Raw genomic sequence first — 25876 nt, forward strand, 5'->3', positions numbered from 1 at the left:
CCATCCAGCTCCTGGAGCTGCTGCACCAGCCCCAGCCTGTGACCAATGGGTGCCCCCCTCACCCAGAGGGACCCAGCACTGTGTGCTCCCCAAAAGCATGCCTGTAATCTTGATTTAGCAACTCCCGCTGCTGTTCTCTCCCAAAAGCGTGCCCAGAACTTCACTTTAACAACTCCTGGTGCTGTTCTCTCCCCAAAAACACAGGCACGCTTTGTTTTGATGAACACCAGCACCTCACTTCCTGCAGGAGCATGCCTTCAGCCTTGCTTCAGCAGCTCCCAGCACCTTGCTCTCCCCAGGATCATGCCCACAGCTTCACTTTAGCAACTCCCAGTACCATGCCCTCCCTGCGAGCCCAAACACCACCTTGCTTTGGGCAACGCCAGCACCTCAGTCTCCCCAAAAGCATGCCTGCAACCTTGCTTTAGCAAATCCCAGCACTTTGCCCTCCCCAAAATCACGTCCAGAACTTCACTTGAGCAACTCCCAGCACCTCACTCTCCCCAGGAGCATGCCCACAGCTCTGCTCCAGCAACTTCAGTGCCCTGCTTTCTGCAGGACCACAGGCACCACCTTGCTCTGGTGAACACCAGCACCTTGCTCTCAAAAGCGTGCTCACAACCTTGTTCAGCAGCTCCCAGCACTGTTCTCTCCCCAAAACCATGCCCACAACCTTCCTTAGCAACACGCAGTACCAAGTTCTCCCCACGAGCATCCCCAGAACTTCACGTTAGCAATCCCCAACGCCATGCTTTCCCCAAGGGCACAAGCACCACCTTGCTTTGGGCAACGCCAGCACCTTGCTCTCCCGAAAAGCATGCCCAGACTCCCAGCGACTCTCAGCGACTCCCAGCGCTGTTCTCCCTCCAAACCCCCCAAGCATCACCTTGCTTTGGGCACCACCAGCACCCCACTGCCCCCAAACCCATGCGCACCCCCTCCCTTGCGCAGCCACCGGTGCCGCGCTGCGCGCCAAACCGCCCCTGGCCACGCCCCCCGGCACAGGCCACGCCCCCCGCGGGGCTCCGAGTCCAATCAGTCCACGCCCCCGTGCCCAAGCCACGCCCCTTTCCTGCGCTCTCGCGAGGCGGCGCGCCATGGCGCGGGCGGGCGGCGGGAACCTGCCGTGGTACGAGCGCTACCGGAGCGGGGCGGCGGGAACGGGAACGGGGGGGGAGGGGGTAACCCGGGATGATCCCGGGATGACCCGTTCTCCCGGTGCAGGGTGGAGAAGTACCGGCCGCAGGCGCTGTCGGAGCTGGTGTCGCATCGCGATATCCTCAGCACCGGTAAATACCCCCCTCCGGTAACCACCGATACCCCCCCCGGTACCGGGCACCCCCAACCCCGCTGTGCTCCCCGCTCCAGTGCAGCGGTTCATCAGCGAGGACCGGCTCCCGCACCTCCTCCTCTATGGGCCCCCCGGTACCGGTAAGACGTCCACCATCCTCGCCTGCGCCAAGCAGCTATACCGGGAACGCGAGTTTGGCTCCATGGTGCTGGAGGTGAGTGGGGATGGGATGGGATAAGGGGGTCCCCCAAGCCAGGGTACATCCTCAGGCTGGGATACGGATTCACGCTGCCTCCCTCCAGCTCAACGCCTCTGACGACCGGGGTATCGACATCGTCCGAGGGCCCATCCTGAGCTTTGCCAGCACCAGGACCATCTTTAAGTGAGTGGTGGGTCTGTGCTTCCCAAAGCTTCCCATCCCATCATCCCCCCACCAACAACACAGCCTGCCCCAGCGCTTGGCTTGGGAAGTGGGTTTGGGGGTCTCCTGGGGTGGGAGCAGATGGGAAAGAGTCAGGAGTGCCGAATGAGCAAGGAGGATGAGGGTGGTATGGATGAGTGATAAGGGTGAAGGATAAGGAGGGCTCCCCCGGTGCATCCATGGGGGTCAGGCCGGGAATAGCATCTCATACTCCCCTTTCTCCAGCACCAAGCCACATCCAGGACCAAAACCATTCCCTTTTCCCCATTTTTAAGGAAAGGCTTCAAGCTCGTCATTCTGGATGAGGCCGACGCCATGACCCAGGATGCTCAGAATGCCCTGAGGCGAGGTGAGGGGCGCAGGGGACCTGTTGCCATTGACGCCCCTCAGCCCCAACCTGGCGGAGGTGGCAGACAAGGACCAGCTTCTCCTCCCTCCTCTCTGCAGTCATCGAGAAGTTCACCGAAAACACCCGGTTTTGCCTCATCTGCAACTACCTGTCCAAGATCATCCCGGCGCTGCAGTCCCGCTGCACGCGCTTCCGCTTCGGGCCCCTCACCCCGGAGCTCATGGTGCCCCGGCTCCAACACGTCATACAGGAGGAGGGGTGAGCCCAGGGTCCCTCTTTATCCCTGTGTCCCAACACAGGGAGGAGCAGTGGGATTGGTTTTCCATAGACTCCCAGCCTGGTTTGGGTTGAATGGACCTTAAAGCTCCTCCAGCTCCAACCCCTGCCACGGGCAGGGACACCTTCCACTAGAGCAGGTTGCTCCAAGCCCCTGTGTCCAACCTGGCCTTGAACACTGCCAGGGATGGGGCAGCCACAGCTTCTCTGGGAAAAGTCTGTGTCAGCGCCTCAGCACCCTCACAGGGAAGAACAACTTATATCCAACCTATATCTCCCCTGTTTCAGTTTGAACCCATCATCCCTTGTCCTATTGCCACAGTCCCTGATGAAGAGTCCCTCTCCTCATCCTTGTAGATGTATTCCTTCAGACACTGGAAGCTGCTCTGAGGTCTCCAGCAGCTTCTCTTCTCCAGGCTGAACAGCCCCAACAGAACCATAGAATCAACCGGATTGGGAAAGACCTTTAAGCTCACCAAGTCCAGCCATTCCCCAGCACAGCCAAGCCCACCACTAACCCATGTCACTGAGGGCCCCATCCACGTGGTTGTGTTTCCTGCCGGCAGCCCCAGGTCTTGTTTTCCAGGGTGGATGTGACCGAGGATGGGATGAAGGCTCTGGTGACCCTCTCGAGCGGTGACATGCGCAGAGCCCTCAATATCCTGCAGGTATGGACATGGCCACAGCCACTCTCTCCGTGGGAGCCTGAAGGGGTCAGTGGAGGAAGGTCCAAGCTCTTCATCCTTCCTCCACCCTCCTCTTCCTCAGAGCACCACCATGGCCTTCGGGAAGGTGACGGAGGAGAATGTCTACACGTGCACAGGGCACCCCCTCCAGTCTGACATCGCCAATATCCTCGACTGGATGCTGAACCAGGACTTTTCCACTGCCTACCACAGTATCCTTTCCCCTCCCCTGGCCATGGGGTTTGATCCCTGCTGCTATACGTCCTCTTCTTTGCTGGCGCTTCCTATCCTGGGACCTCCTGCTCCGGCTGGGTTGGGAATGCTGCTCCAAGGGGAGGGTCCTCGGGGTTATGGTGAGGATGAGGAGTGGGATCTTGCGAGGCAAAGCCTGGATGAAACCCTTCACTCGCTCCCACCTCAGGAATCATGGAGCTGAAGACGCTGAAGGGCTTGGCCCTGCAGGACATCCTCACCGAGATCCACCTCTTCGTGCACAGAGGTAGGGGCTTGTGGGGCTGACCCTGTGATGGGCAACGCTGTGTCCCCCCGCAGCATGACATGGGCCATCTCCTCTTCTCCACAGTCGATTTCCCACCCTCGGTGCGCATCCAGCTGCTGATCAAAATGGCAGATATCGAGTAAGTGGCCATTCAGCCCCATTCCTTACCCCATAACCCCAGAGCTGGGGGGCTGCCAGTGCACCCACCCCATGGGGGTCACCGCTGCCACGCTGTGCGGGGTCCTGGCTGTTGCTCTGTCAGGATGAGGATGCTGGTGTGAGCACCCAAACCCTTGCCCCCTGCTCTCCAGGTACCGTCTGGCTGCTGGGACCAGTGAGAAGATCCAGCTGAGCTCCCTCATCGCGGCTTTCCAGTGCACCAGGGACCTGATCGTGGCCGAAGCCTGAGTCCTGCCGCACGGATCCTTCCTTGCATCTGGCAGAAGGTGGAAGGGATCGTGCGGTCTATGCCCGGAGCTGATCCCTGACACTTTCCACTTCCCATTTCCAAGCCTCCAGCCCACAGCCAGGCTGCGGGAGTCAGGCAGTGTTATTCCTGAGTGCATCAGGAAATAGAGATACCTCTAAAGCCCGTTGGGTTGTGCTTGTCTCTTCTTTTCCCTGCTGAAGGAGGTGGTTGAGGCTCACACCCTGCCCCAGTGCAAAGGTGTCTCACCCACCCAGGCTGAAGTCCGGCTGTGTCACCCTCCTGCCCAACCACCCGGCCTCGCAGGGCAGAGATAGTGCCAACCCCCTGCCCCGGGCAGGGACACCTTCCACTAGAGCAGGTTGCTCCAAGCCCCTGTGTCCAACCTGGCCTTGAACACTGCCAGGGATGGGGCAGCCACAGCTTCTCTGGGAAAAGTCTGTGCCAGCGCCTCAGCACCCTCACAGGGAAGAGCTTCTGCCTCAGAGCTCATCTCAATCTCACCTCTGGCAGGTTAAAGCCATTCCCATTGGCCTGTCCCTACAGGCCCTTGTCCAAAGCCCCTCTCCAGGTTTCCTGGAGCCCCTTTAGGCACTGGAGCTGCTCTAAGGTGTCCCCTTCAGGAGCCTTCTCTTCTCCAGGCTGCCCCAGCCCAGCTCTCTCAGCCTGGCTCCAGAGCAGAGCTGCTCCAGCCCTCGCAGCAGCTCCGGGGCCTCCTCTGGCCTCGCTCCAGCAGCTCCACGTCCCTCTTGTGCTGTTGCCCCAGAGCTGGATCAGGACTGCAGGGGGGGTCTCCCCAGAGCGCAGCAGAGGGGCAGGATCCCCTCCTGACCTGCTGCTCACACTATAGCCATTCCCTGCCTTCTCCATCAGCTCAGTCACAGCCTCAGGCTCACACATGGATCGAGCCCATTGAGCTCCAGAGAGGACAAACAGCAGGAACGGGATCTGGGGGCTGCAATGGACTGGTCCCCCCCCAGCACCCAACACTGAACCTGCAGGTCTGCTGCACTCTAGAGCTGGGCAAGTACCCGCTGCAGCTCCACAGCCAGGCTGGAGCCTGCGATCCCCAGGTCACCTCTAGAGCCAAGAGCAAAGATGTGAGGAATCAATTCTTTATTCTGTCATCGCTGCCATCAAGTCTGTGGGGACCTGCTGGGGTTCGTCCAGCCCACACCCAGACCAGGAGAGCGGCAGAGCCCACATTCCTCTGGGAATTAAGCTACTGTACAGGCTGATCCCGTGAGGGTTGGTTTTGCCAGGGGTGGTTGTAGCCCTGAACTCATACAAACACCAAAAGCTCTGCTCAGACTGCAAACCTTCACCCCACAACATTGCACTTGGAAGCAAAAGCACCTAACCCATAACTTACAGACAGCAGGGGGGACCCGTGTCCCCTGCAGGGCCACCACGCCGTGCCCCTTGCCCTCTGCATGCATTTTAGCTGGGTTCTAGTATTATTACACCAAAAACTCCCTCCACATTCCCCGATGCAGCCCCAAAAGGCGGGGAGCAGCGATCCTCCTGCCCCACGGCTCAGGCAGCAGCGAGACGTCGTCGTGTGGTGCCTCCTCCAACCCAGGCCAAGCCCTGCGGCCAGGCAGAGGGCTCTCACCTCCGTGCACCCACATTGCACCCTGCTTTAAAAGGTCCGGTAAGTGAGGAATTCCTTCAGCTTCCTGGGAATGGGGAGCGCGAGGACCTGGTACGTCGTCAGGAAGGTGCGCAGAGCTTTGCGGCACAAGTGCTTCAGCGACGAGAGGACCCTTGGAGCGGTCCAGAACTGGACGTGGCCATCCCTGGTCCTGCAACAGGACCCAAAGGTGTAAGCATAGCGCAAAAGGGACACAAGAAGATTCAATTATCCCCATATATCCCGAGCTCGCCGCAGGCACAGGCATTCCCCAGCCCAGGAAACCAGCCTGCAGCCCCAGGGAAGCTGGGAGAGTGGCGAGAAGACCCAGAGGTGCAGGAGGAGGGAGCAGCCACACGTCCCTCTGCTCTCTCCTCACACATAACGTACCCTGTGGCAATGAAACCGCCGTGTGGGAAGTACATGCAGCACAGGCCGTTGGTCATGGGAGCAAATGCAACTGGAGAGCGCAGCTCCAATGCCCAGATCCTCAGGAGCCTAAGGAGAAAAGAGGAGACACCATGTCAGGCCCTCATCCACACAGCCCTGCAGCTCAAATGAAGCCTCTGGGTTCATAGAATGATTTGTGTTGGAAAGGACCTTAAAGCTCCTCCGGTTCCAACCCCCTGCCCCGGGCAGGGACACCTTCCACTAGAGCAGGTTGCTCCAAGCCCCTGTGTCCAACCTGGCCTTGAACATTGCCAGGGATGGGGCAGCCACAGCTTCTCTGGGAAAAGTCTGTGCCAGCGCCTCAGCACCCTCACAGGGAAGAGCTTCTGCCTCAGAGCTCATCTCAATCTCCCTCTGGCAGGTTAAAGCCATTCCCCTTGGCCTGTCCCTACAGGCCTTTGTCCAAAGCCCCTCTCCAGGTTTCCTGGAGCCTCTTTAGGCACTGGACACACCCCAGCTCATGGGGGCTTCTGGGCTCAAGCCCACACTGAAGCTGGGTCATGGGGAGCTTCTCCTCACCCAACACCCCCCCAAGTCCCTCTCCTCAGGCTGCTCCATCCAGTCTTTGCCTAGCCTTAAGTTGTGTTTAGGATTGCTCTAAACCGGGTGGCACTGTGCCCTGCAGAGCTGAGCTGCATGCCGACAGAGCTACCCTGACCCTGCTACCCCTTTCCCAGCCATGGTGTCCCAGGCATCCTGCCCTTTCCCCTTAACAGCAGGCATTGGTGGGGACCCGCCACACAAGGTCTGCTCCCCACTGGCACATCCCGGGCTCCTGGTTCCTTTTGGTGGTGTCCTCCTGGGACCCTCTGCCCACTGGAGGTCCCCAAGGGGGTTCACTGACCTGTCATCCGCCACCGTGGCCAGGTAGAGGCCCTCAGGGGAGAAGCAGACGGAGCGCAGGGAGCTGGTGTGGACCTCGCTGCTGTCATCCAGCGCCGAGTGCAGGGGGACATGGCTGTGGTGGGGAGAACAAGCCCAGTGTGACCCCCAGGCTGCCACGAGCCCCATTCCCAGTGCTCTGGGGCTGGCAGAGGGCCCAGAGCCCCCTTTCAGACTGGAAACAGCGGAGAGGTGGTGACCATGGAGGAAAGGCCACATTCAGCCCTTCCAAACCCCCTTTTGCCCTGTCCCCATCCCCGTACCGCAGCGTCCTCAGCTGCTCCCCGGTGTAGGGGTCCCACATGATGACACAGGCATCATAGGAGGCGGTGACGAGGAGAGCAGAGTCTGGGGAGAAGTCACAGGACACCACGCTGCTCTGGTGCCCCTCCAGCCTCCGGATCAGCGTGTAGGATCGCATACTCCACAGCAGCGCCTGCGCGAGCACACGAGAAGCATCTCAGGGTTTAACAAGCATGAGCTCTGGTCCCAGCTCCTCCATGCAGAGCCTGGGTGGCTGAGGAGCAAGTGGGGTCTGGCCTGGCTCCTTCTACAGGGATGCTCCTTGCACTGGGGATATGCAGGGCTGAGGGGAGCGCTGGGTGCAGCGGGACATGGGATGGGGCTGGAGAAGAGAAGCTGAGTGGAGACCTCAGAGCAGCTTCCAGTGTCTGAAGGGGGTTACAGGGATGTTGGAGAGGGACCTTCATCAGGGACTGGAGCTATAGGACAAAGGGTGATGGGTTCAAACTGAAACAGGGGAGATATAGGTTGGATACAAGGAAGAAGCTCTTCCCTGTGAGGGTGCTGAGGCGCTGGCACAGACTTTTCCCAGAGAAGCTGTGGCTGCCCCATCCCTGGCAGTGTTCAAGGCCAGGTTGGACACAGGGGCTTGGAGCAACCTGCTCTAGTGGAAGGTGTCCCTGCCCGTGGCGGGGGTTGGAACTGGAGGAGCTTTAGATCCCTTCCAACCCAAACCATTCCACGATTCTATGGCTGCATCCCTCGGGACTCACCGACTTCTCTCCGGCGGCGGAGCAGAGCATGCTGCAGTCTGGGGAGATGGAGCAGCAATAGACCCACTGCACGTGGCCTGACAGCACCTGGACCTGCCGCCCTGGGGACAGGAGACATGTGAGTGACAACGGGGGAGCAGCAGAGGCAGTGCTGGGCCCTGCCCCTGCTCTCCCCTCACCTTCCAAGAGGGAATACATGTGGGGCTGGGGGTTCCCTGGGCAGATCCTGAGCTCTGTCTACTTGCATCCCCCTCCTGCACCTCCCAGGTCCCATCTGGAAGGGGATGTTGTAGAACTGTCCCCTTCTGCCTTCATCCCCGTCACCAAAGATCCTTTCCCATCATCTCCATGAGGAAGGTTTCTCCCCACTGTCCCAAAGCCCAGCCTGAGCTGGGGGTGACCTATCACCAGGGACACCCCTGCATGCTCCTACCATCTCTGCTGAGGTCCCACACACGCAAGGTCTTGTCCCGCGAGGCTGACACAAGGATGAGGCTTCCATTGGGAGCGAAGCTCAGGTCTCTGACGACATCCTGGTGCCCCAAGAGGCTGAAGAGGAGGTGTCCTGTGGAGTGGAGCCATGCTCAGCGCCATCCCTCCACGGGGGGCAAGGCAGTGCCCCTCACACACAGGCAGCCCCGCCTGGCACAGGGCAGGGGCTCCTGCTCAACACAGGGGAGTGTTCAGGGAAGGATGGAGACGGGATCTCCTTCCAAGGGGAGAGACATGAAGCCACGAGTGCTCCCACTGCTGGCAACGTCCCCTCACCTGTCTGCACCTCCCAGACCTTGATCTGCCCATCGTTGAGCCCGGTGGCCAGGATGAGGCAGGAAAGCCCCACAGCGCAGGCAGGGTCTGTGTCCCCCTCCTCTGCCACCGGCCAGGCGCTGAAGGCCAAGCCCCACACGATCTGACCACACTCCAGGGTCTTCTCCTTGGCCACCGCTCGGCTCCTCGCCTCGGCCTTGCTGCTGCGGGTCTTGCGCTCTGGGGCTTTACAGCTGCTGGAGAAAGGAGGGATGTAGGGAAGGATCAGAAGGGACAGGACGAGGGGAATGGCTTTTAGTCTGAGAAGTGAAAGCGCAAGAGATTAATCTTTTACTAAACGTGGAGCTGTTGGAGCGAGGCCAGAGGAGGCCACGGAGCTGCTGCGAGGGCTGGAGCAGCTCTGCTCTGGAGCCAGGCTGAGAGAGCTGGGCTGGGGCAGCCTGGAGAAGAGAAGGCTCCTGAAGGGGACACCTTAGAGCAGCTCCGGTGCCTAAAGGGGCTCCAGGAAACCTGGAGAGGGGCTTTGGACAAGGGCCTGTAGGGACAGGACAAGGGGAATGGCCTTAACCTGCCAGAGGGGACACTGAGATGAGCTCTGAGGCAGAAGCTCTTCCCTGTGAGGGTGCTGAGGCGCTGGCACAGACTTTTCCCAGAGAAGCTGTGGCTGCCCCATCCCTGGCAGTGTTCAAGGCCAGGTTGGACACAGGGGCTTGGAGCAACCTGCTCTAGTGGAAGGTGTCCCTGCCCGTGGCAGGGGTTGGAACTGGAGGAGCTTTAAGGTCCCTTCAACCCAAACCCGGCTCCCCGGTGACTCGGTGACCGCGTCTCCCCGCGCCCCGCACTCACAGCTCGGGCTCCCGCAGCGGCCAGGGGATCAGTTTCACCACGCAGTGCCCCTGCGACCACGCGAACCACGCTCCATCGGGGGAGAAGGCGACGCTCCACGTCTCGCAGCTCGACTTCCAGTCGTAGCGCTGGGGCCGGCCCGGCTTCAGCTCCGCCAGCAGCACCGGCTCCTCTGCGGGGCACAGCGCGTCACCCGGGCCCGGCTCCCCCGCGCCCGGCCCCGCCTCACCTCCGCACGGCTTCATGGCGGCTCCGCGGCCCGCCCGGCCACGGCAACGACCAGCCGGGCCGGGCACGGCCTCCGCGGGGCCGGCACCAGACCCAGCGCGGCGGAAGCGGCGGCGGCGGCGGCGCGGGGACGGGACACCCGGTACCGCCTCCTGCTCCTCCGCCTCCCGTAGCACCGCCCCGGGGGCACCGGTGACACCCCCGGCAGTGGCACCCCAAGGACCCGGCACCCACATAGTGACACCCCCTCCGGCAGTGGCACCCCAAGGACCTGGCACCCACACGGTGACACCCCCGGCAGCGGCACCGCTCGGTGCACCCCCCAGCACCGAGCATCCCCTGCATCCCCGGCTCCCCGTGCCTGAATAGCGGCAGCTAGAACTACAACTCCCAGCATGCCCCGCGCCTTCCAGTAGTCCAGCCCTGCCTGCCCGCGTCGTGGTGCATGATGGGAGTTGTAGTCCCCGCCATCCGCCTGCCTCTCGCATCCCTCCCGGGACCCGTGTGCGGGGATAGCGGGGCTGGGTCACCCCGCACACACACGTGTGTGTTCCTCTGCCCAGAGGGGGTACCCAAACCCCCCCTTTGCCAGCCCAGCCTTCCCGCAGCCATGATGCCACCCGTCCTCAGCGACATTCCCACCGGGTCCATCCCACCAGGAAGGAGCAGATCCACACAGGGTACCCGGGGACGCTGTCCCGGCGCGGGGTGTATTCTGTAACACGGAGATGTACACACGGCACCGGCTGTACACGGCTCCATGGGGCGGGTGACACGCAAGGAGCCCACACGTGACAAAAGCACCAGCCCACGATGCTAGCGCCACGAGAGCGGGATGAACTGGGACGGGGTGGGGGGACAACACGGGGACACGGGTGGCACCGGGTGGCCCAGGATGAGGGGGGGGGACACGAGCCCACCCGGCTGGGCTGCGGAGTCGGCAGCGAAGCAGCGCAGGCGGCGGAGGTGGTGGGACACGGGGTGAGGAGGCGATGGGAGCCCCTCACCATGGCCTCAGTCCTTCAGGGTGGCCTCAGAGACACCCTGGGCCAGCAGCTCGGCCAAGACGTTGTCCAGGTAGTTGGGGTCGGGGTAGCCGTGGCCCGTCAGGTTGGAGCCGAACTCGGTCTTGTGGTGGATCTCGTTCCACACCACCGTGTCCGACTCGCCCGTGGTGTTGGAGGTGCCGACGGTGAAGATGAGCCGCCGGTCCCAGGCCACGATCAGCAGCTTCAGCACCTGCGGCGGGCAGGCATGGCTATGGCTGGCCCCACGGCACCCCCAGCCCTCCTCCCAGCCGGCATGGCATGGCACAGCACCCCGGGGGCAGGATTCACCCCTTCACGGTGCCCACAAGTGCCACCCTTGCCTGTGGCACATCCCAGCCCCACAGCAGCAAGGCTGCATCCTCCCCATCCCTTCCCAATCCTTCCCATTCTATCCCAGCCTTATCATTCTCTTCCATTCCATTCCTTTTCTTCCCACATCATCTCACCTCTTCCCATACTATCCCATCTCATCCCTTCCCATCTATTCCAGCTTTATAATTCTTCATTCTATCCCATCCCACCCCATACCATCCCATCCCACCCCATCCCATCCCATACTATACCATACCATTGCCATCCCATCCCATACTATACCATACCACTGCCATCCCATCCCATCCCATTCCATCTGTTCCCATCCCATTCTATCCCACCTTTATCATTCTTCATTCTGTATCATTCCATCCCATCTCTTCCCACCGCCTACCATTCCATCCCTATTCCCTTTCCTTCCCATCCAATTGCCATTTTATCCCATTCTGTCAGGTCCTTATCATTCTCCATTCTGTCCCATCCTCATCCCTTCCCATCCCATTCCTTCCCATGCTATCCCTTCCCATCCCATTCTAACCCATTTTTATCATTCTTCATTCTATATTGTTCCATCCCATCTCTTCCCACCCCATATCATCCCATTCCCATCCTGTTTCCTTCCCATCCAATTACCATTCCATTCCAGTCCATCAGGTCTTTATCATTCTTCATTCTATCCCATCCCCATCCCATCCCTTCCCATCCCATTCTATCCCATCTCTATCATTCTTCATTCTACATCATTCCATCCCATCTATTCCCACCCCATACCATCCCGTTCCCATTCTGTTTCCTTCCCATCCGATTGCCATTCCATCCCATTCTATCCCACCCTTATAATTTTCCATCCCATCCTATTCCCAGCCCGCGCTCCCTCACCTTCCTGCCCTTCTCGTTGTCGGGCAGGTAGCAGTGCCGCGGGAAGCCGCGCGCCGTGAACCTCTTCCCGGGATTGGGGTGCTCGGGGCCCTGGTGGGAATGCAGCGGCTGAGGGGGTGCCTGGGAAGGGGGGGGGGGGGGCACCCGTCCCAGCAGTGGGATCCTCACCTGGATACCGGTGGGAATGTCGTAGACAATCCGGATGGTTTTGGAGTCAGTGTAGCCCGGGAGGGAATGGGGGATGAGGTGGAACTCCATCTTCCCGGGGGGCTGCGTGCCCGTCTTCTCCCCATAAATGGCCTTACAAGTGGGGCACTGCAGGCTGCCATCCTGCACCGGTACCAGGGGGGCATCAGGGACAGCACCCACCTTCCCCAGCACCCACCAGGGGATGGGGGACTGCGGGGAGGGTGACCCCATGGCAGGGACCCTCTCACCTTGTTGCCGTTGTTGTACATGGCCAGGAGGCAGAGGAGGTGGTACATGTGCCCGCACTTGCCCAGCTTGCCCACCAGCTCGGGCTTGATGCCCCTGTGGCTCAGCACACCCTCATAGCCAGAGGAGGTGACCAGGCGCTCCATGCAGATGGTGCAATCCTGCCGGGAACAGGTCCGGGTGGGATGGGGAGGTGAATCCCGGCTCCCGGCCCCGGCTGCAGTGCCCAGGGATCCCCACTCACCTCATCCGGGGGGTTCTTCACCTTCTGGATGTACCGACGGACCACGTCCTCGGGGGTCTTACCTGCCGTGGGCAGAGGGGGGGATGCCATCAGAGCCTGCCCATGGTGCCCTGAACCCCCTGTCACCTGCTGCCACCAGCATGGGGACACCCTGAGGCAATGAGAAGCCATGGGCATCACCTCAGAGCCCTCCAGCATGTCCCTTGGGGTCCCATCCCCATGGGCAGCAGCGGTGCCCGTGCCTCAGTTTCCCCCCTGGCAACCAAGGGTGTGCAGGGACACCATTAGCTCCTTACTCTTTTTGAGGTGCTTCTTCTTGGTCTTCCTGCAGATGCCGTTGATGCCGGGCACGGGTTTGATGTCGCTCTTGCTGACGGGCGGCGGGTGCAGGATGGGTTTGGGGGCACGGGTCAGGCAGACGGGCAGCCCCGCGGCACACATGAGGATTCCCGTCATCCCTGTGCCGGGAACAGGAGCTGTCTGTCCATCCGCCCCGTGTCCATGTGTCATTCCCACCGCCTGCACCCCCCCAGCCCAGTGTCACCCCTCTGTGACACCCCCTACCTGCGAGGGCCGGGTGGACAGGGCCGGTGCTGTTCAGGTTCTTGACTGGGAGTGCTGGGACCCTGCAGGGAGATGGGAGGGGAAGGGGCTCAGCATTGCCCCCTCTGCACATGGCATGACCCCAGGGCAGTGTCCCCTCCATGGGACACAGGGCAGATGGGGACACAGCCTTAGGGGGTTGATGTCCCATCACACAGGGCTGTCATCCAGTGCATGTGGCCACCCCTGGGGACATCATGGAACCATAGATCCCCAGCCTGGTTTGGGTTGAAGGGACGTTAAATCTCCTCTAGCCCCAGCCCCCTGCCACAGGCAGGGACACCTTCCACTAGAGCAGGTTGCTCCAAGCCCCTGTGTCCAACCTGGCCTTGAACACTGCCAGGGATGGGGCAGCCACAGCTTCTCTGGGCACGCTGTGCCAGCACCTCAGCACCCTCACAGGGAAGAGCTTCTGCCTCAGAGCTCATCTCAATCTCCCCGTGGGCGGGTTAAGGCCATTCCCCTTGGCCTGTCCCTACAGGCCCTTGTCCAAAGCCCCTCTCCAGGTTTCCTGGAGCCCCTTTAGGCACTGGAGCTGCTCTAAGGTCTCCCCTTCAGGAGCCTTCTCTTCTCCAGGCTGCCCCAGCCCAGCTCTCTCAGCCTGGCTCCAGAGCAGAGCTGCTCCAGCCCTCGCAGCAGCTCCGTGGCCTCCTCTGGCCTCGCTCCAGCAGCTCCACGTCCCTCATCGGGATGTCCCCATAATGACACCCCATGTCCCTCATCCTCCCCAGGGACCCGCACCTCACCAGCTGACCCATCACCCTTGCCACCGCTCCATGTCCTAAGAGCCCCTTCGAGGGTACCAGCACCAAGACCTCCGGGGTGATGACCGGGACCTCCCCATCTGCTCACCCTGCTGACGCAGGGCACATCCGTGTGTACTCGTGTGCGCACACGTGTCTGTGCTTGCACCCATGTGTGCAGGGTGCTGGTGTGCACCCATGTGTACCAGGCGGGGTGTGCAGCTGGGAGCGCAGGCACATGTGGGTGCAGGCACATCTGGGTGGGAGCTGGGGCTGATGTGCAGGTAGGGATCCAGCAGTGCCACCAGTGGGGTGGAGGGATGGAGGGGCTGATAGATGGATGGAGATATGGGTGGCTTGCGAAGTGGAGAAAGGGAGGGAAGGATGGGCAGGGAGATGGATGGATGGATGGATGGATGGATGGATGGATGGATGGATGGATGGAGGAAGGGAGAGATGGAGGGATGGATGGATGGAGGGAGGGAGGGAAGAAGGAACAGAGGGAGGGAGGGATGGATGGATGGGTGGATGGATGGGTGGATGGATGGAGGGAGGGAGAGATGGAGGGAGGGATGGAGGGGTGGGTGGATGGGTGGATGGGTGGATGGGTGGATGGATGGATGGATGGGTGGATGGATGGATGGGTGGATGGAGGGAGGGAGGGAGAGATGGAGGGATGGATGGAGGGAGGGAGGAAGGAATGGATGGGTGGAGGGAGGGGTGGATGGAGGGATGGATGGATGGATGGATGGATGGATGGATGGATGGATGGATGGAGGGAGGAGTGGATGGATGGGTGGATGGATGGGTGGGTGGATGGATGGGCAGATGGATGGGGGGATGGATGGATGGCTGGGTGCATGGATGGGGGGATGGATGGGTGGGTGGGTGGATGGATGGCAGGCACAGGGCACACACTGGGAGGAAGGACAAGCAGGAAGCCCAGCAGCAGAGCTCTGTCCAGTGCCCTAGCTCAGCAGCCGGACAGCAGCTTCCACCATCAGTGTCACCCCTGCCCAGCCCCACAAGTCCCCACGGCCCACAATGGTGAGTTCAGCAGTGCTCAGCCCCGCACAAGCCGGGGCTGCAGGAGTTTTCCCACCCATTCCCAAAGCTGCCCGTACCCACGCCAAGGCTGGGCAGTGGTGGAGAGCCCAGTCCCCCGCCAGGGTCTTCCTGGCCTCCTCCTACCTGTCCATGAGGACGCATGGATGGGCCCTGCGTGCCAGTACGGGGACAGTGATGGGGACAAGGGACAGGGCACACGGAAGCGAAAGCAGCACGTCAGCAGGGGAAGGAAACGTGCCAGCCCACTGCTCCTGCCTGCCCTGCCTGCTCCTGCCTGCCCCGTATGACACTACCTGCCCTTGCCTGCCCCGTCTGCTCCTGCCTGCCCTTGCCTGCTCCTACCTGCCCTTCCAGCCCTGTCTGCCCCTTCCCGCCCTGCCTGCTCCTGCCTGCCCCTACCTGCCCCTGCCTGCCCTGCCTGCCCCTAGCCGGTGACAGCATGGTGACAAGAGCCCCAAGGGGACGCCAGGCTGACACACTGAGGGGTGTAGCCATGGGGGCTTGGGTGCCAGGACAGCGACCCCCACCAGACACCCCCTTGGGGCTCTGCTCACCCACCCGCATCCCCTCGGTGAGTTATTCCCATCCCTGGCAGTGTTCAAGGCCAGGTTGGACACAGGGGCTTGGAGCAACCTGCTCTAGTGGAAGGTGTCCCTGCCCGTGGCAGGGAGTTGGGACTGGAGGAGCTTTAAGGTCCCTTCAACCCAAACCAGGCTGGGATTCTACGCAGGAGACACCGGAGCCGTGCTCCCCACAACAGTGTCCTCCCCAGAGAGCTGCCTGGTGGCATTGGGTCATGAGCCATGTCACGTATCCATACTGGCCAGCGGGGACACAAGTCCCCTGGGACCAGGCAGGAGATGGATGTCTGAATGGATGGCACAGCATGGCACAGCACAGCACGCTGCACAGACCACCACAGCCCCTCTACAGGAGCAGGGATCCATGGATCCATCCAGGATAAGCCAGCTGCCAGCACTATCCCTCCTGCCACCATCACCTTGGGGCTGGACTCACCACGGTGCCAGAAGCTCTAGCACGAGATGCCGGCAGAGGATGAGGCACCTCCATCACCTCCCCTCTCCCCCAGCTCCATGTGCCCACCCCTGACCCTTTAGTGCCACCACAGCCCCCCTTGTCCCCACCAGCTTACCCGGGGGGCACGGTGGCGCGGGCGCCCAGCGCAGCCCCCCGCTGTGTGCCGGGCCGGTTGAGGTTGTTGAGCCCCGGCAGCGGCGCTGAGCCGGGCACGCTCGGGCTGGGGGCGAACCCGGCACCGGGCACCCGCAGCCCCTCGCCCTTGGCCGTGCCACCCGCCACCGTCCCCGTGCCCACGGGCCATAGGGCTGCACCAGCAAAGGTGCTGCTCTGCCGGATGGCGCCCGGGTAGAGCTTGCGGCGCTGGGAGGCCAGGATGGCGTTGGAGGCAGCGCGGGTGCTGTTGACCAGCAGGCACTGAGGGCAGGAGCAGGGTGTCCCCGTGCTGGTGCCCACCGGCCACGACTGGGATTTGGGGATGGAGCCCATGGTGAGGGGATAGGCCAGGTCCATGCGGCGCCGCAGCCGGCGCTTGCGCTGGGTCTGCCGGTTCATCTGGGACATGCTGCTGAAGTAGATGAGGTAGCAGAAGCCCAGGGAGGAGAGGTCCAGCCAGGGGTGCTGCTTCTCGTAGGCGTTCTGGATGGTGATGCAGATGTCCATGTCGTAGGGGGTCCAGGAGCTGTTGTCGTTCTCCCATTCCCACACGATCCCCTTCCCCGGCGCTGAGGATGGGTCGTAGAAGTTCCTCCGAACGGGGCGCATTGTCCCTGTGGAGACAAGGGAGGTGAGCACCCATGGGCTGCAGCACCCCGGGGTGCCAGTGGAGGGACCTGTGCCTGCGCACCCATGTGGGTGTCCAGTTCCCAGCCCGGCATCCCATAAGGAAGGGGATGAGGAGGCTCTGTGGGGTGCAAACCGCCACTCGCACACTCTGCAAACCTGGAGAGGGGCTTTGGACAAGGGGCTGGAGGGACAGGCCAAGGGGAATGGCTTTAACCTGCCAGAGGGGAGATCGAGATGAGCTCTGAGGCAGAAGCTCTTCCCTGTGAGCCAGTGACTGGAATGCCGACAGCCAGGATCACGGCCCCGGCCGCCATGGGAAGGGCGATGCCGCTCGTCCCCCATCACCTTTTCCCATCCCTCTGCTCCAGGCCCATCTCCACCCTCCTGGCCGGGATCCCTTCCCCATCCCTGTGTCCCTGCAGCACTTCCCGGTCAGGAAGGGTTTCCTGGCAGCTGCTGTGGCTCTGCCCGGTGCTGACAGCCACGGGACCGAAGCATCATCCCTCATCCATGGCCAAATCCCGGCCCCTCGCTGCGTGTGTGGGTGCTCAGCCCCCAGCTGAGCAGTGGCGCTGCCCCGGCACGGCTCTGGCCCCGCTAATGACACTAATTGATAGTCATTAATCATGGGCCGGTGCCCGGGTCAGGCAGCAGAGCCCGGCCCAGCTGCCAGCTGGTGCTGAGGCAGCACTGCTGTGGCCCCACAGGAGGAAGGCTCCAGCCTGCTCATCCCGCCCGGCCCCATCCCAATCCCAGCGCCGGCTCATCTCCGCATCCGTGCCCTGCATCCCACTTGTGTTCACATCCATCCCTGTGTCCTTCTGCTGCACACTCATACCCACATCCTGCTCACATCCATGCCCTGCACCCCACTTATGTTCACATCCATCCCTGTGTCCATGTCCCCCACCCTGCTGCCCACATCCATGCCCTGCATCCTGCTTATGTTCACATCCATCCTTGTGTCTGTGTCCCCCATCCTGCTGCCCACATCCCGCTCACATCCATGCCCTGCATTCCACTTGTGTTCACATCCATCCTTGAATCCATGTCCCCCATCCTGCTGCCCACTCATGCCCACATCCCACATCCCGCTCACATCCATGCCCCGCATTCCACTTGTGTTCATATCCATCCTTGTGCTCATGTCCCCCATCCTGCTGCACATTCATACCCACATCCCACATCCCACTCACATCCATGTCCCACATCCCACTCTCCTCTCGCAGCCGCATCCCGCATCCCGCTGCCGCAGAGCAAAGCAGAAGAGGATGAGGCGGGGACATGCCAGCCCGTCCATGCGGGCACACACAGGTCCCCAGGGGCCACCAGCTGCCCCAGCCCCACATCCTGTCCCCTCCACCAGCCGTGGGGCCGAGCCAGTGTCCCCAAGGGCCACCGGGATGGAACACACTCGGAACAGGGTCACCTCGTTTCACTCCATTGCTGTTTGGATTGGGTTTCTCCCTGCCCAGGCATGGCACAAGGCAACCTCCCCTTGCCCCCAGCCTCCTGCCCACCTTCCCCGTGTCCCCATGTCACAGCAAGCACCAGGAACACCTTCAGCACAGGGACCCTCATGTCCCTGAGCACCATGAGAGTCCAGAGACACCCAACAGCCTCCAAACCTGGGTGCCCCCAGGCCTCATCCCGGGGCAAAGATGATGGATGGTGGGCACAAAGATGATGGGATGGGGCACAAAGAGGTGACAGTCTACACCATGGAGCCAAAGTGAAGGCCACATCCCCTCCCATGACATCCCTCTCCCAGCATCCCTGTCTCCAAGCCTTGCGGTACCCAGGACATCCTGAGAAGCTCTTGTTTGCTCCCAGCAGGTACATTTCACCCCCAAACCCAGCATGTCCCCACCATGGTGTTCCCCGGGAGCACCCGGCCATGGGATGTGACACCAGACCTCTGCTGTCAGAGGATGCAGGAGCTGGCGTGGGGACAGCCAGGGTGTCCCGCTGGCACCGCAGCCCTATGGGGCCCTGCCCCGCTGACTCAGGGCTGCGGGTGCCAAGCTGCCCTTTGCCAAGTCCGTGGCCGGCTGGAGTCCGATTCGGAGCCAGGTTCGATGGCAGAGGCAGCACAAGGGTGACAGGTCCCTGGCTCCGTCCCCATCTTGGTCCCCAGCCCATTGTGGGAGCCACATCCGCATGCAGGGCCTTTTGCCATGGCTGGTGACCAGGAATGGGGGCACCGGTGGCCACGGTGGTCCTGCTCTGGGGCGGCCCCCGTGTGTCCCCAGGTGAGTGATGGGGGATGAGGGTGTCACACAGCGTGTGACAGGTCCTCTGCCTGCTCTGCCTGGCCTCGGCATTCCCATGCTTCCTGCAGGCAGGAATGCAGGGATGGCCAGGACAGCACCCGAACCAGCAGAGCTGGCACACAGCAGTTTAATGGGACACATTAATGGGGTCTGGGCTCTGGACCAGCTCTGATTTCCCCCCGGACACACGGCCTGGATGCATGCTGCAGCACGGTGCCGTCAGCAGCTCCCAGTGCCCAAACTGGGGCATCCCCAGTTCCCTGGAGAGCTGGGGTAGAGCAGTTTTGTGGGGCAAATGGGTGGCCAGTGGGACACATCACCCAGCATAGCACCCCACTGGGGGTGAGAGGGGATGGAGGGATGTCAGGATATATGTCCCTCCTGGGCAGAGGTCCATGGTAGAGGAGGGAAGTGGGGAGGGGGAAAGGAAAGGCCTGGAGGAGCCTTGCAGGATCCATGGAGGGAGAGGACGAGGGGAGGAGAGAAGGGATGGGAGGGACAGATGGACAGAGAGGAGTGTGTGTGCAATGGGATGAAAGGACAGGTGGGTGGGTATATGCATTGATGGATGGGTGGAGGGATGGATGGATGGATGGATGGATGGATGGATGGATGGATGGATGGATGGATGGACGGATGGGCAGATGGAGGGATGGAGGGATGCATGGATAGATTAACCTGCCAGAGGGGAGACTGAGATGAGCTCTGAGGCAGCAGCTCTTCCCTGTGAGGGTGCTGAGGCGCTGGCACAGGGTGCCCAGAGAAGCTGTGGCTGCCCCATCCCTGGCAGTGTTCAAGGCCAGGTTGGACACAGGGGCTTGGAGCAACCTGCTCTAGTGGAAGGTGTCCCTGCCCGTGGCAGGGGTTGGAACTGGAGGAGCTTTAAGGTCCTTCCAACCCAAACCAGGCTGGGATTCTGCGATTCTGTGGATGGATGGATGGATGGATGGATGGAGTGATAAACAGATATGTAGCAAGAGAGAGCAATGGATGAATGGACAGTATGGGCAGACGGACAGATGGATGGATGAAACAACAGGCAGATAAAGATACACACTGAGTGGGTGAGTGAGTGGGTGGATGGATGGATGAATGATGGTTGGGTGGATGGATGGATGATGGATGGATGGATGGATGGATGGATGGATGGATGGATGGAGGGAGGGAGGGATGGATGGATGATGGATGGATGGATGATTGGATAATGGTTGGATGGATGCATGGAGGGATGGATGGAGGGATGGAGGGATGGATGGAGGGACAGATGGATGGATGATGGATGGATGAATGATGGTTGCATGAATCGATGGATGGATGGTTGGATAATGGTTGGATGGATGGTTAGAGGGATGGATGGATGGTTGGAGGGATGGATGGATGGATGGAGGAATGGTTAGATAGATGGATGGAGGGATGGTTGGATAGATGGATGGACAGATGGACATTCCCATCCCGGCGCCAGCCCCTTACCCGTGTCCTGCCGGAACTGGTGCATGGACTGGAGGTCGATGATGTAGGGCGCCAGCTGGACATCGACCTGCCCCAGCACCACGCTGCCGCGGGCGTCCTCCTTCAGCACGTTCTCGATGTGGTGGCACACGGCGGCCGAGTAGGGCCTCCAGCGCCCGTGCTCGTTCAGCCACTCCCACACCACCACCCGGGCCAGGTTCTGCGGGGGGAAGCCGAGGCCCCCGGCGGCCAGCATGGCCCCCGCGCCCTGCCGCGCCATGCCGGGGCTCAGCGGCTCAGCCCCGCGCCGCGCCGGCCACAGCGACACGGGGGCAGCCCCTCGGGATGCTCCTCCCGGCTCCTGCCGCCGGCGGGCTCCGGCGCTCAGCAGAGGTGGGCGCTGCCAGCCCGGTCCCCACGGTCCCCGAGGTCCCCGCGCCGCCCGGTCCCCGCACACCCAGCGCTGGGGCCATCCATCACCCGGCGCGTCCTCCTCGGCCCTTCCTCCTCCTTGCGGCGCTGGCAGGGCTCCGGCTCCAGACCGCCACCGGGACCCCCGCGCCGGTGACACGCTGTCCCCGAGACACCCCCTCCTCCTCTTCCTCCTCACGTCCTCGCTGGCTCCACCGCTGTCCCCGCCGCCCAGCACGTCACCGGGGGTGAACAAATGGGGGTATCACCTGCAAAACAGGGCCCCGGCCACGGTCACCCCGTGTTCTCTGATGGGTGGCAGCGTGGGGACGGTCCCCATCACCCCCATGGAGCCGGGGGGCAGCGAGGCCGCTGTGCCCGCAGCCCTGGCAGCGTGGGCTCCCTGCCAGCCCCGGCCGGCTGCCGGCCTCCAATGTGACAGTGGGGACGAGGGGGACAAGGGGGGTGACAGGCGACCCTGATCACAGCACTGGGAGGTAGCGGGGGTCCCACAAAGGGGGGGTCCCCATTGCTCCCTGCCCAGCCGGTCAGGGTGCCGGGGAGCCCGCAGACCCCGAGCCCGCTCCAGCCACCGGTGATTGATGATCTGCACTGCAGGCATCGTGCTGGGGGTGATCCCGGGCCCCCCGCTGCCCATCCCAGCGCCGAGTCCACCCCAAGCACCCCCAGACCCACCGGGATGGGGTTGGAGGGCTGGAGGGGGGGTGTTTGCTGCACAGCCTCCGTAGCAGACAGACACACGGACACAGGCAGGCACACACAGACACGGTGACACAGAGACACGGGCACACACGCAGCCGGTGACACAGCCAGCGGGACACAGACAGACACACCGACACGGGGACCCACGGCAACAAAACCCCCCCCTCCGGGATGCTCACACACACACACGCAGCCTCCCGCCGCCACACGCGTGTGCACCGTCCTGCTCACCCCGCGCCCGCCGTGACCCCGAGCACCGCCGGAGCCAGGGGGACCCTCACCCCGACACCAGGACCCCCCCTTCCCCCGGCCCCAGCTGCCTTGGAGGGGGGGGAAAAGGCCAGGCCCGACCCCCGGTGCACGGTCCCCCCGGTGCGCAGCAGCCCTCGGCGCTCCTGCTTCACGCAGCCCCCGGTGCGCGGTGCCCCCGGCTCACGCAGCCCCCGGTGCACGGTCCCCCCTTCCCCGGTGCACGGTGCCCCCTCCCGCGGATCCGGATCCCCCCGCCCCGCCATGGCCGCCGCCGCCGCCGCCCGGCATCGCCCGCGCTCCTCACCGCGACCTCCGGCCGCCGCAGCGGGACCCGCAGCCGCACCGGGAGCAGCGGCGGCGGCGGCGGCGGCAGCGGGCGCGGGGCCGGGCGGCGGCAGCGATCCGCCAGCGCCAGGCAGCCACGGGCACCTGCGGCGGCGCGCACGGCCGCGCGGGCACCCGCGCCGGGGACACGCATCGGGGACACGCATCGGGACCGGGCACCGGGAACACGCACCCGGACCGGGCACCCGCACCGGGACTGGGCATCTGCACCGGGGACACGCATCGGGACCGGGCACCGGGAACACGCATCGGGAACGGGCACCCGCATCGGGACTGGGGACACACACCGGGGACACCTACTGGGACTGTGGCCCCGCACTGGGGACCTGTACCAGGACTGGGCACCCACAGCGGGCACCCACACCAGGGACACGCACCCGGATCAGGGACCTGCACTGAGACCGGGCACCCACACCAGGCCAGGCACCCACACCGAGGACATGCACCGGGACCAGGGACCCACAGCAGCACCAGGGACACCCTCTGGGGCCGGGCATCTGCAATGGAGACACCCACTAGGACCGGGGACCCACATCAGGGACTTGTAGTGGGTCTGGGCACCCACACCAGGGCTGGGCACCCACACCAGGGCCACACACAGGGGACACACACCAGTGCCCAGCACTGGGGACCCATACCGGGGATAGGTCACCCCAGCACTCACTCTGGCACCCAGGGCACAAGCCACGAGTGCACCCACACCCAGAACAAGGCCAGGACACGCACCCACATCGGGGACCCGCACTGGGGACCCCACTGACACAGGGCACCCAGCACCTGGCACCCAACAGCCAGCACCAAGCACCCAGCACCAGCACCCAGCAGCCAGCACCAAGCACTGGCACCCAACACCCAGCACCCAGTACCCAGCACCAAGCACTGGCACCCAACACCCAGCACCCAGTACCCAGCACCAGAACCCAACACCCAACACCCAGCACCCAGCACCCAGCACCCAACACCCAGCACCAGCACCCAGCACCAAGCACCGGCACCCAACACCCGGCACCCAGTACCCAGCACCAGCACCCAACACCCAGCACCCAACACCCAACACCCAGCACCCAGCACCCAGCACCAGCACCAACACCAGCACCCAGCACCCAGCACAGGACCGGGCAGTGGCACCACAGGCTCGTCAGCTGGGAGAGAAGTGTCCCCATGGGGACCTTGTCCCCCCTTAGGCTCCGGGACACCCGTGGGACCGGGTCTGGCCCTGGGGGTGGCTGGGACCGGGCGGCGATGGCCACGGTGGCCCCGCAGTGACACCTGGTGGCCCCGGGTGTGAGCCCCGGGCGAGCAGCGGCGGAGCGGGCCGAGCGCGGCGACACCCGCCCGTCCCCATGAGCCCTCACGGGCAGGGGCCACCCGCTGCCCCATCCCTGCCATGGGCTGCACCCAGGCCTCATGTCCCCACGGCAGATGGGGCTGGGGGCCGGCACCCTGTGACAGGCTCAGGCAGGGGTGGGGGGCCCCCATTAGCACCCTTGGGACCCACCAACAGCCTTTCCCCATCCCACGTCCCTATCCCAGGTGGGATGGGAACATGCCATGGGGACATGGAGCCAGGGCAGGGACGTGGAGCTGGGGTATGGCATGGGGACCTGCGGCTGGGATGGGGACATGGCATGGGGACCTGGAGCTGGGGCAGGAATCTGGAGCTGGGCCATGCCGTGGGGACCTGGGACTGGGATAGGGCCACGGCTTGCGGACGTGGAGCCAGCCTGAAACAGGCGAGGAGCCCTCGAGGGATTCCAGCCATCGAGCGGGGGTGGCCATGGGTGAGGGGACCCCACGGCTGGCCGGGGGTCACTCGGGGGACCCGTGGGGCCAATGTCTTGTGCAGCCCAAGCGTGCTCCACTCGGGGCTGGGACAGCCATGAGGGAGCAGCAGGAGTGGGGCTGCCCCCCCGGGGGGACAAGACGGGGTCCCCAGTGCCTGCAGCCCCTCAAAGCCCCAGCCCTGGGCTGCCGGAGGCCAAGTGGGATCCATCCCACCGGTGCATGGGGGGGAGCATGCACCCAGACCCGGGGGGGGACACGGGCATCATCCGGTGCGACATCCCACGGGATTCCAGCACCCGCCGCAGCCTTGTTTAGTCTGAGGAGAAGCGCGGTGACCTTCGGCTGCTCCAGCACCCACAGAGGTAAACAGCGCCGCAAGGCCACCCCGGGGGGGCCCGGGGGCACCCCGTGCTCCGACCAAGGTGAGGGTCCCCCAGTGGGGGGGGGGGTATGGGAGAGCTCCCTCCTCCTGCCCCACTTGTGTCCCCCCAAACCCCAGCTCCAGCCCTTCCAGAGCTGTCCCCATAGATGAGGGGGCACAAGCAGAGTGCACCTTACAGGTGGGGGTCCGGATGCTTGGGACCCCCATGCAAGTGGTGGGGGATGATGGGTGCTGACAGACGGACACACGCACACGCTGCCTGTGGGCCCCCCCCGAGCAGGGACCACACACACACATGCCCATGCACACACACGCAAACACACACATGGCCTCCTTACACGCCCCGACACGGGACCACACACACGCACATGGAAGAGGCGGCCGGAAGAGCAGCAGAGACAGACACAGACACAGACAGACACACAGACAGACAGGCGGGCGTACACACAGCCAGGCTGCAGACACGCACAGGCACACACGCAAGACACGAACACGCAGGGACCTGCAGCACATGCAACATGGATGGGCATGTGAGCGCATGAGGACACACAGATGTGCACACACATGTGTGTGCTCATGCCCACATAGGTGTGAAGCCATGCACACATACCCAGACACACACGTGAACCCATGTGCACACAGAAGCACACAGATGTGTGCACCCATGCACATGCAGATGCACCCACATCTGTGTGCCAATGCGCTCGTACATGCTCACACACATGTGGACCCATGTGCATACAGATGTGCACACGTGTGGACCCGTGCACACGCAGGAGCACATGGATGAGTGCACCCATGCACATGTCCATGCACACACACGTGTGCACCCATGCACACACAGGAGCACACAGAGATGTGCACCAATGCACACACGCATGTGCATACACAGGGATGTACACACGTGTGTAAACCCAAGCACATGCAGATGCGTATATAGGTGTGCACCCCTGTACATGTGTGTACCCATGCATACACAGAAGCACAGACATGTGTACCCATGCACATGTCCATGCACACACACATGTGCACCCCTGTGCACACAGAAGCACACATACATGTGCACCCATGCACACGTACATGCACACACGTGTGTGCACCCACGGGGGGGGGCTCACACCGGGCACACGCACTCACCCGGGGACCAGGGTCCCGCACCGTGGCCCCCCCGGGCCATGTCTGTGTCCCCAGACCGTGCCCCCGCCGTGTCCATGCCGCCAGCGGGACCCCCGGGCCGGCGGGGCGGAAGGCGGGAGGCGGGGGGGCCCTCCTCCTCCTCCATCATCCCTCCTCCTCCATCCCTCCTCCTTCTTCATCCCTCCTCCTC

The 25876-nt window shown here is 63.0% G+C and overlaps 3 protein-coding genes across 8 annotated transcripts; 1 reads left to right on the forward strand and 2 right to left on the reverse strand.

Moving 5' to 3' along the window:
- Window positions 1-1039: 1039 nt before the first annotated feature.
- On the forward strand, window positions 1040-4115 carry RFC5 (replication factor C subunit 5). Its single transcript, XM_030500358.2, has 11 exons — window positions 1040-1129; window positions 1225-1289; window positions 1369-1505; window positions 1594-1673; window positions 1988-2061; window positions 2160-2319; window positions 2924-3005; window positions 3106-3235; window positions 3445-3522; window positions 3607-3661; window positions 3834-4115. The coding sequence occupies exons 1-11, from the start codon at window positions 1098-1100 to the stop codon at window positions 3928-3930; spliced, it is 990 nt and encodes a 329-aa protein (XP_030356218.1). The 5' UTR covers window positions 1040-1097; the 3' UTR covers window positions 3931-4115.
- Window positions 4116-5048: 933 nt separating this feature from the next.
- On the reverse strand, window positions 5049-10139 carry WSB2 (WD repeat and SOCS box containing 2). 3 transcript variants are annotated; one of them, XM_030500366.1, is made up of 9 exons: window positions 9774-10042; window positions 9545-9716; window positions 8699-8934; window positions 8364-8495; window positions 7931-8031; window positions 7178-7350; window positions 6877-6990; window positions 5973-6080; window positions 5049-5754 (listed from the first exon to the last, which is right to left on the reverse strand). In XM_030500366.1, the coding sequence occupies exons 1-9, from the start codon at window positions 10006-10008 to the stop codon at window positions 5592-5594; spliced, it is 1434 nt and encodes a 477-aa protein (XP_030356226.1). In that variant the 5' UTR covers window positions 10009-10042; the 3' UTR covers window positions 5049-5591. The 3 variants fall into 3 exon arrangements, with proteins under 3 accessions (XP_030356226.1, XP_030356224.1, XP_030356225.1); XM_030500364.1 differs by having other exon boundaries at window positions 9545-10139; XM_030500365.1 differs by having other exon boundaries at window positions 8699-8931; window positions 9545-10042.
- A 309-nt stretch (window positions 10140-10448) lies between these two features.
- On the reverse strand, window positions 10449-25753 carry DTX1 (deltex E3 ubiquitin ligase 1). 4 transcript variants are annotated; one of them, XM_030500360.1, is made up of 10 exons: window positions 25687-25753; window positions 20673-21331; window positions 16259-16913; window positions 13256-13317; window positions 12988-13149; window positions 12692-12753; window positions 12450-12608; window positions 12181-12342; window positions 12013-12102; window positions 10449-11011 (listed from the first exon to the last, which is right to left on the reverse strand). In XM_030500360.1, the coding sequence occupies exons 2-10, from the start codon at window positions 20929-20931 to the stop codon at window positions 10787-10789; spliced, it is 1836 nt and encodes a 611-aa protein (XP_030356220.1). In that variant the 5' UTR covers window positions 20932-21331; window positions 25687-25753; the 3' UTR covers window positions 10449-10786. The 4 variants fall into 4 exon arrangements, with proteins under 4 accessions (XP_030356220.1, XP_030356222.1, XP_030356219.1 ...); XM_030500362.1 differs by lacking the exon at window positions 25687-25753 and adding an exon at window positions 22555-22573; XM_030500359.1 differs by lacking the exon at window positions 25687-25753 and adding an exon at window positions 22342-22503.
- Window positions 25754-25876: the final 123 nt, after the last annotated feature.

This window comes from Strigops habroptila, chromosome 11 (assembly GCF_004027225.2).
Source record: "Strigops habroptila isolate Jane chromosome 11, bStrHab1.2.pri, whole genome shotgun sequence".
Lineage (NCBI taxonomy): Eukaryota > Metazoa > Chordata > Aves > Psittaciformes > Psittacidae > Strigops > Strigops habroptila.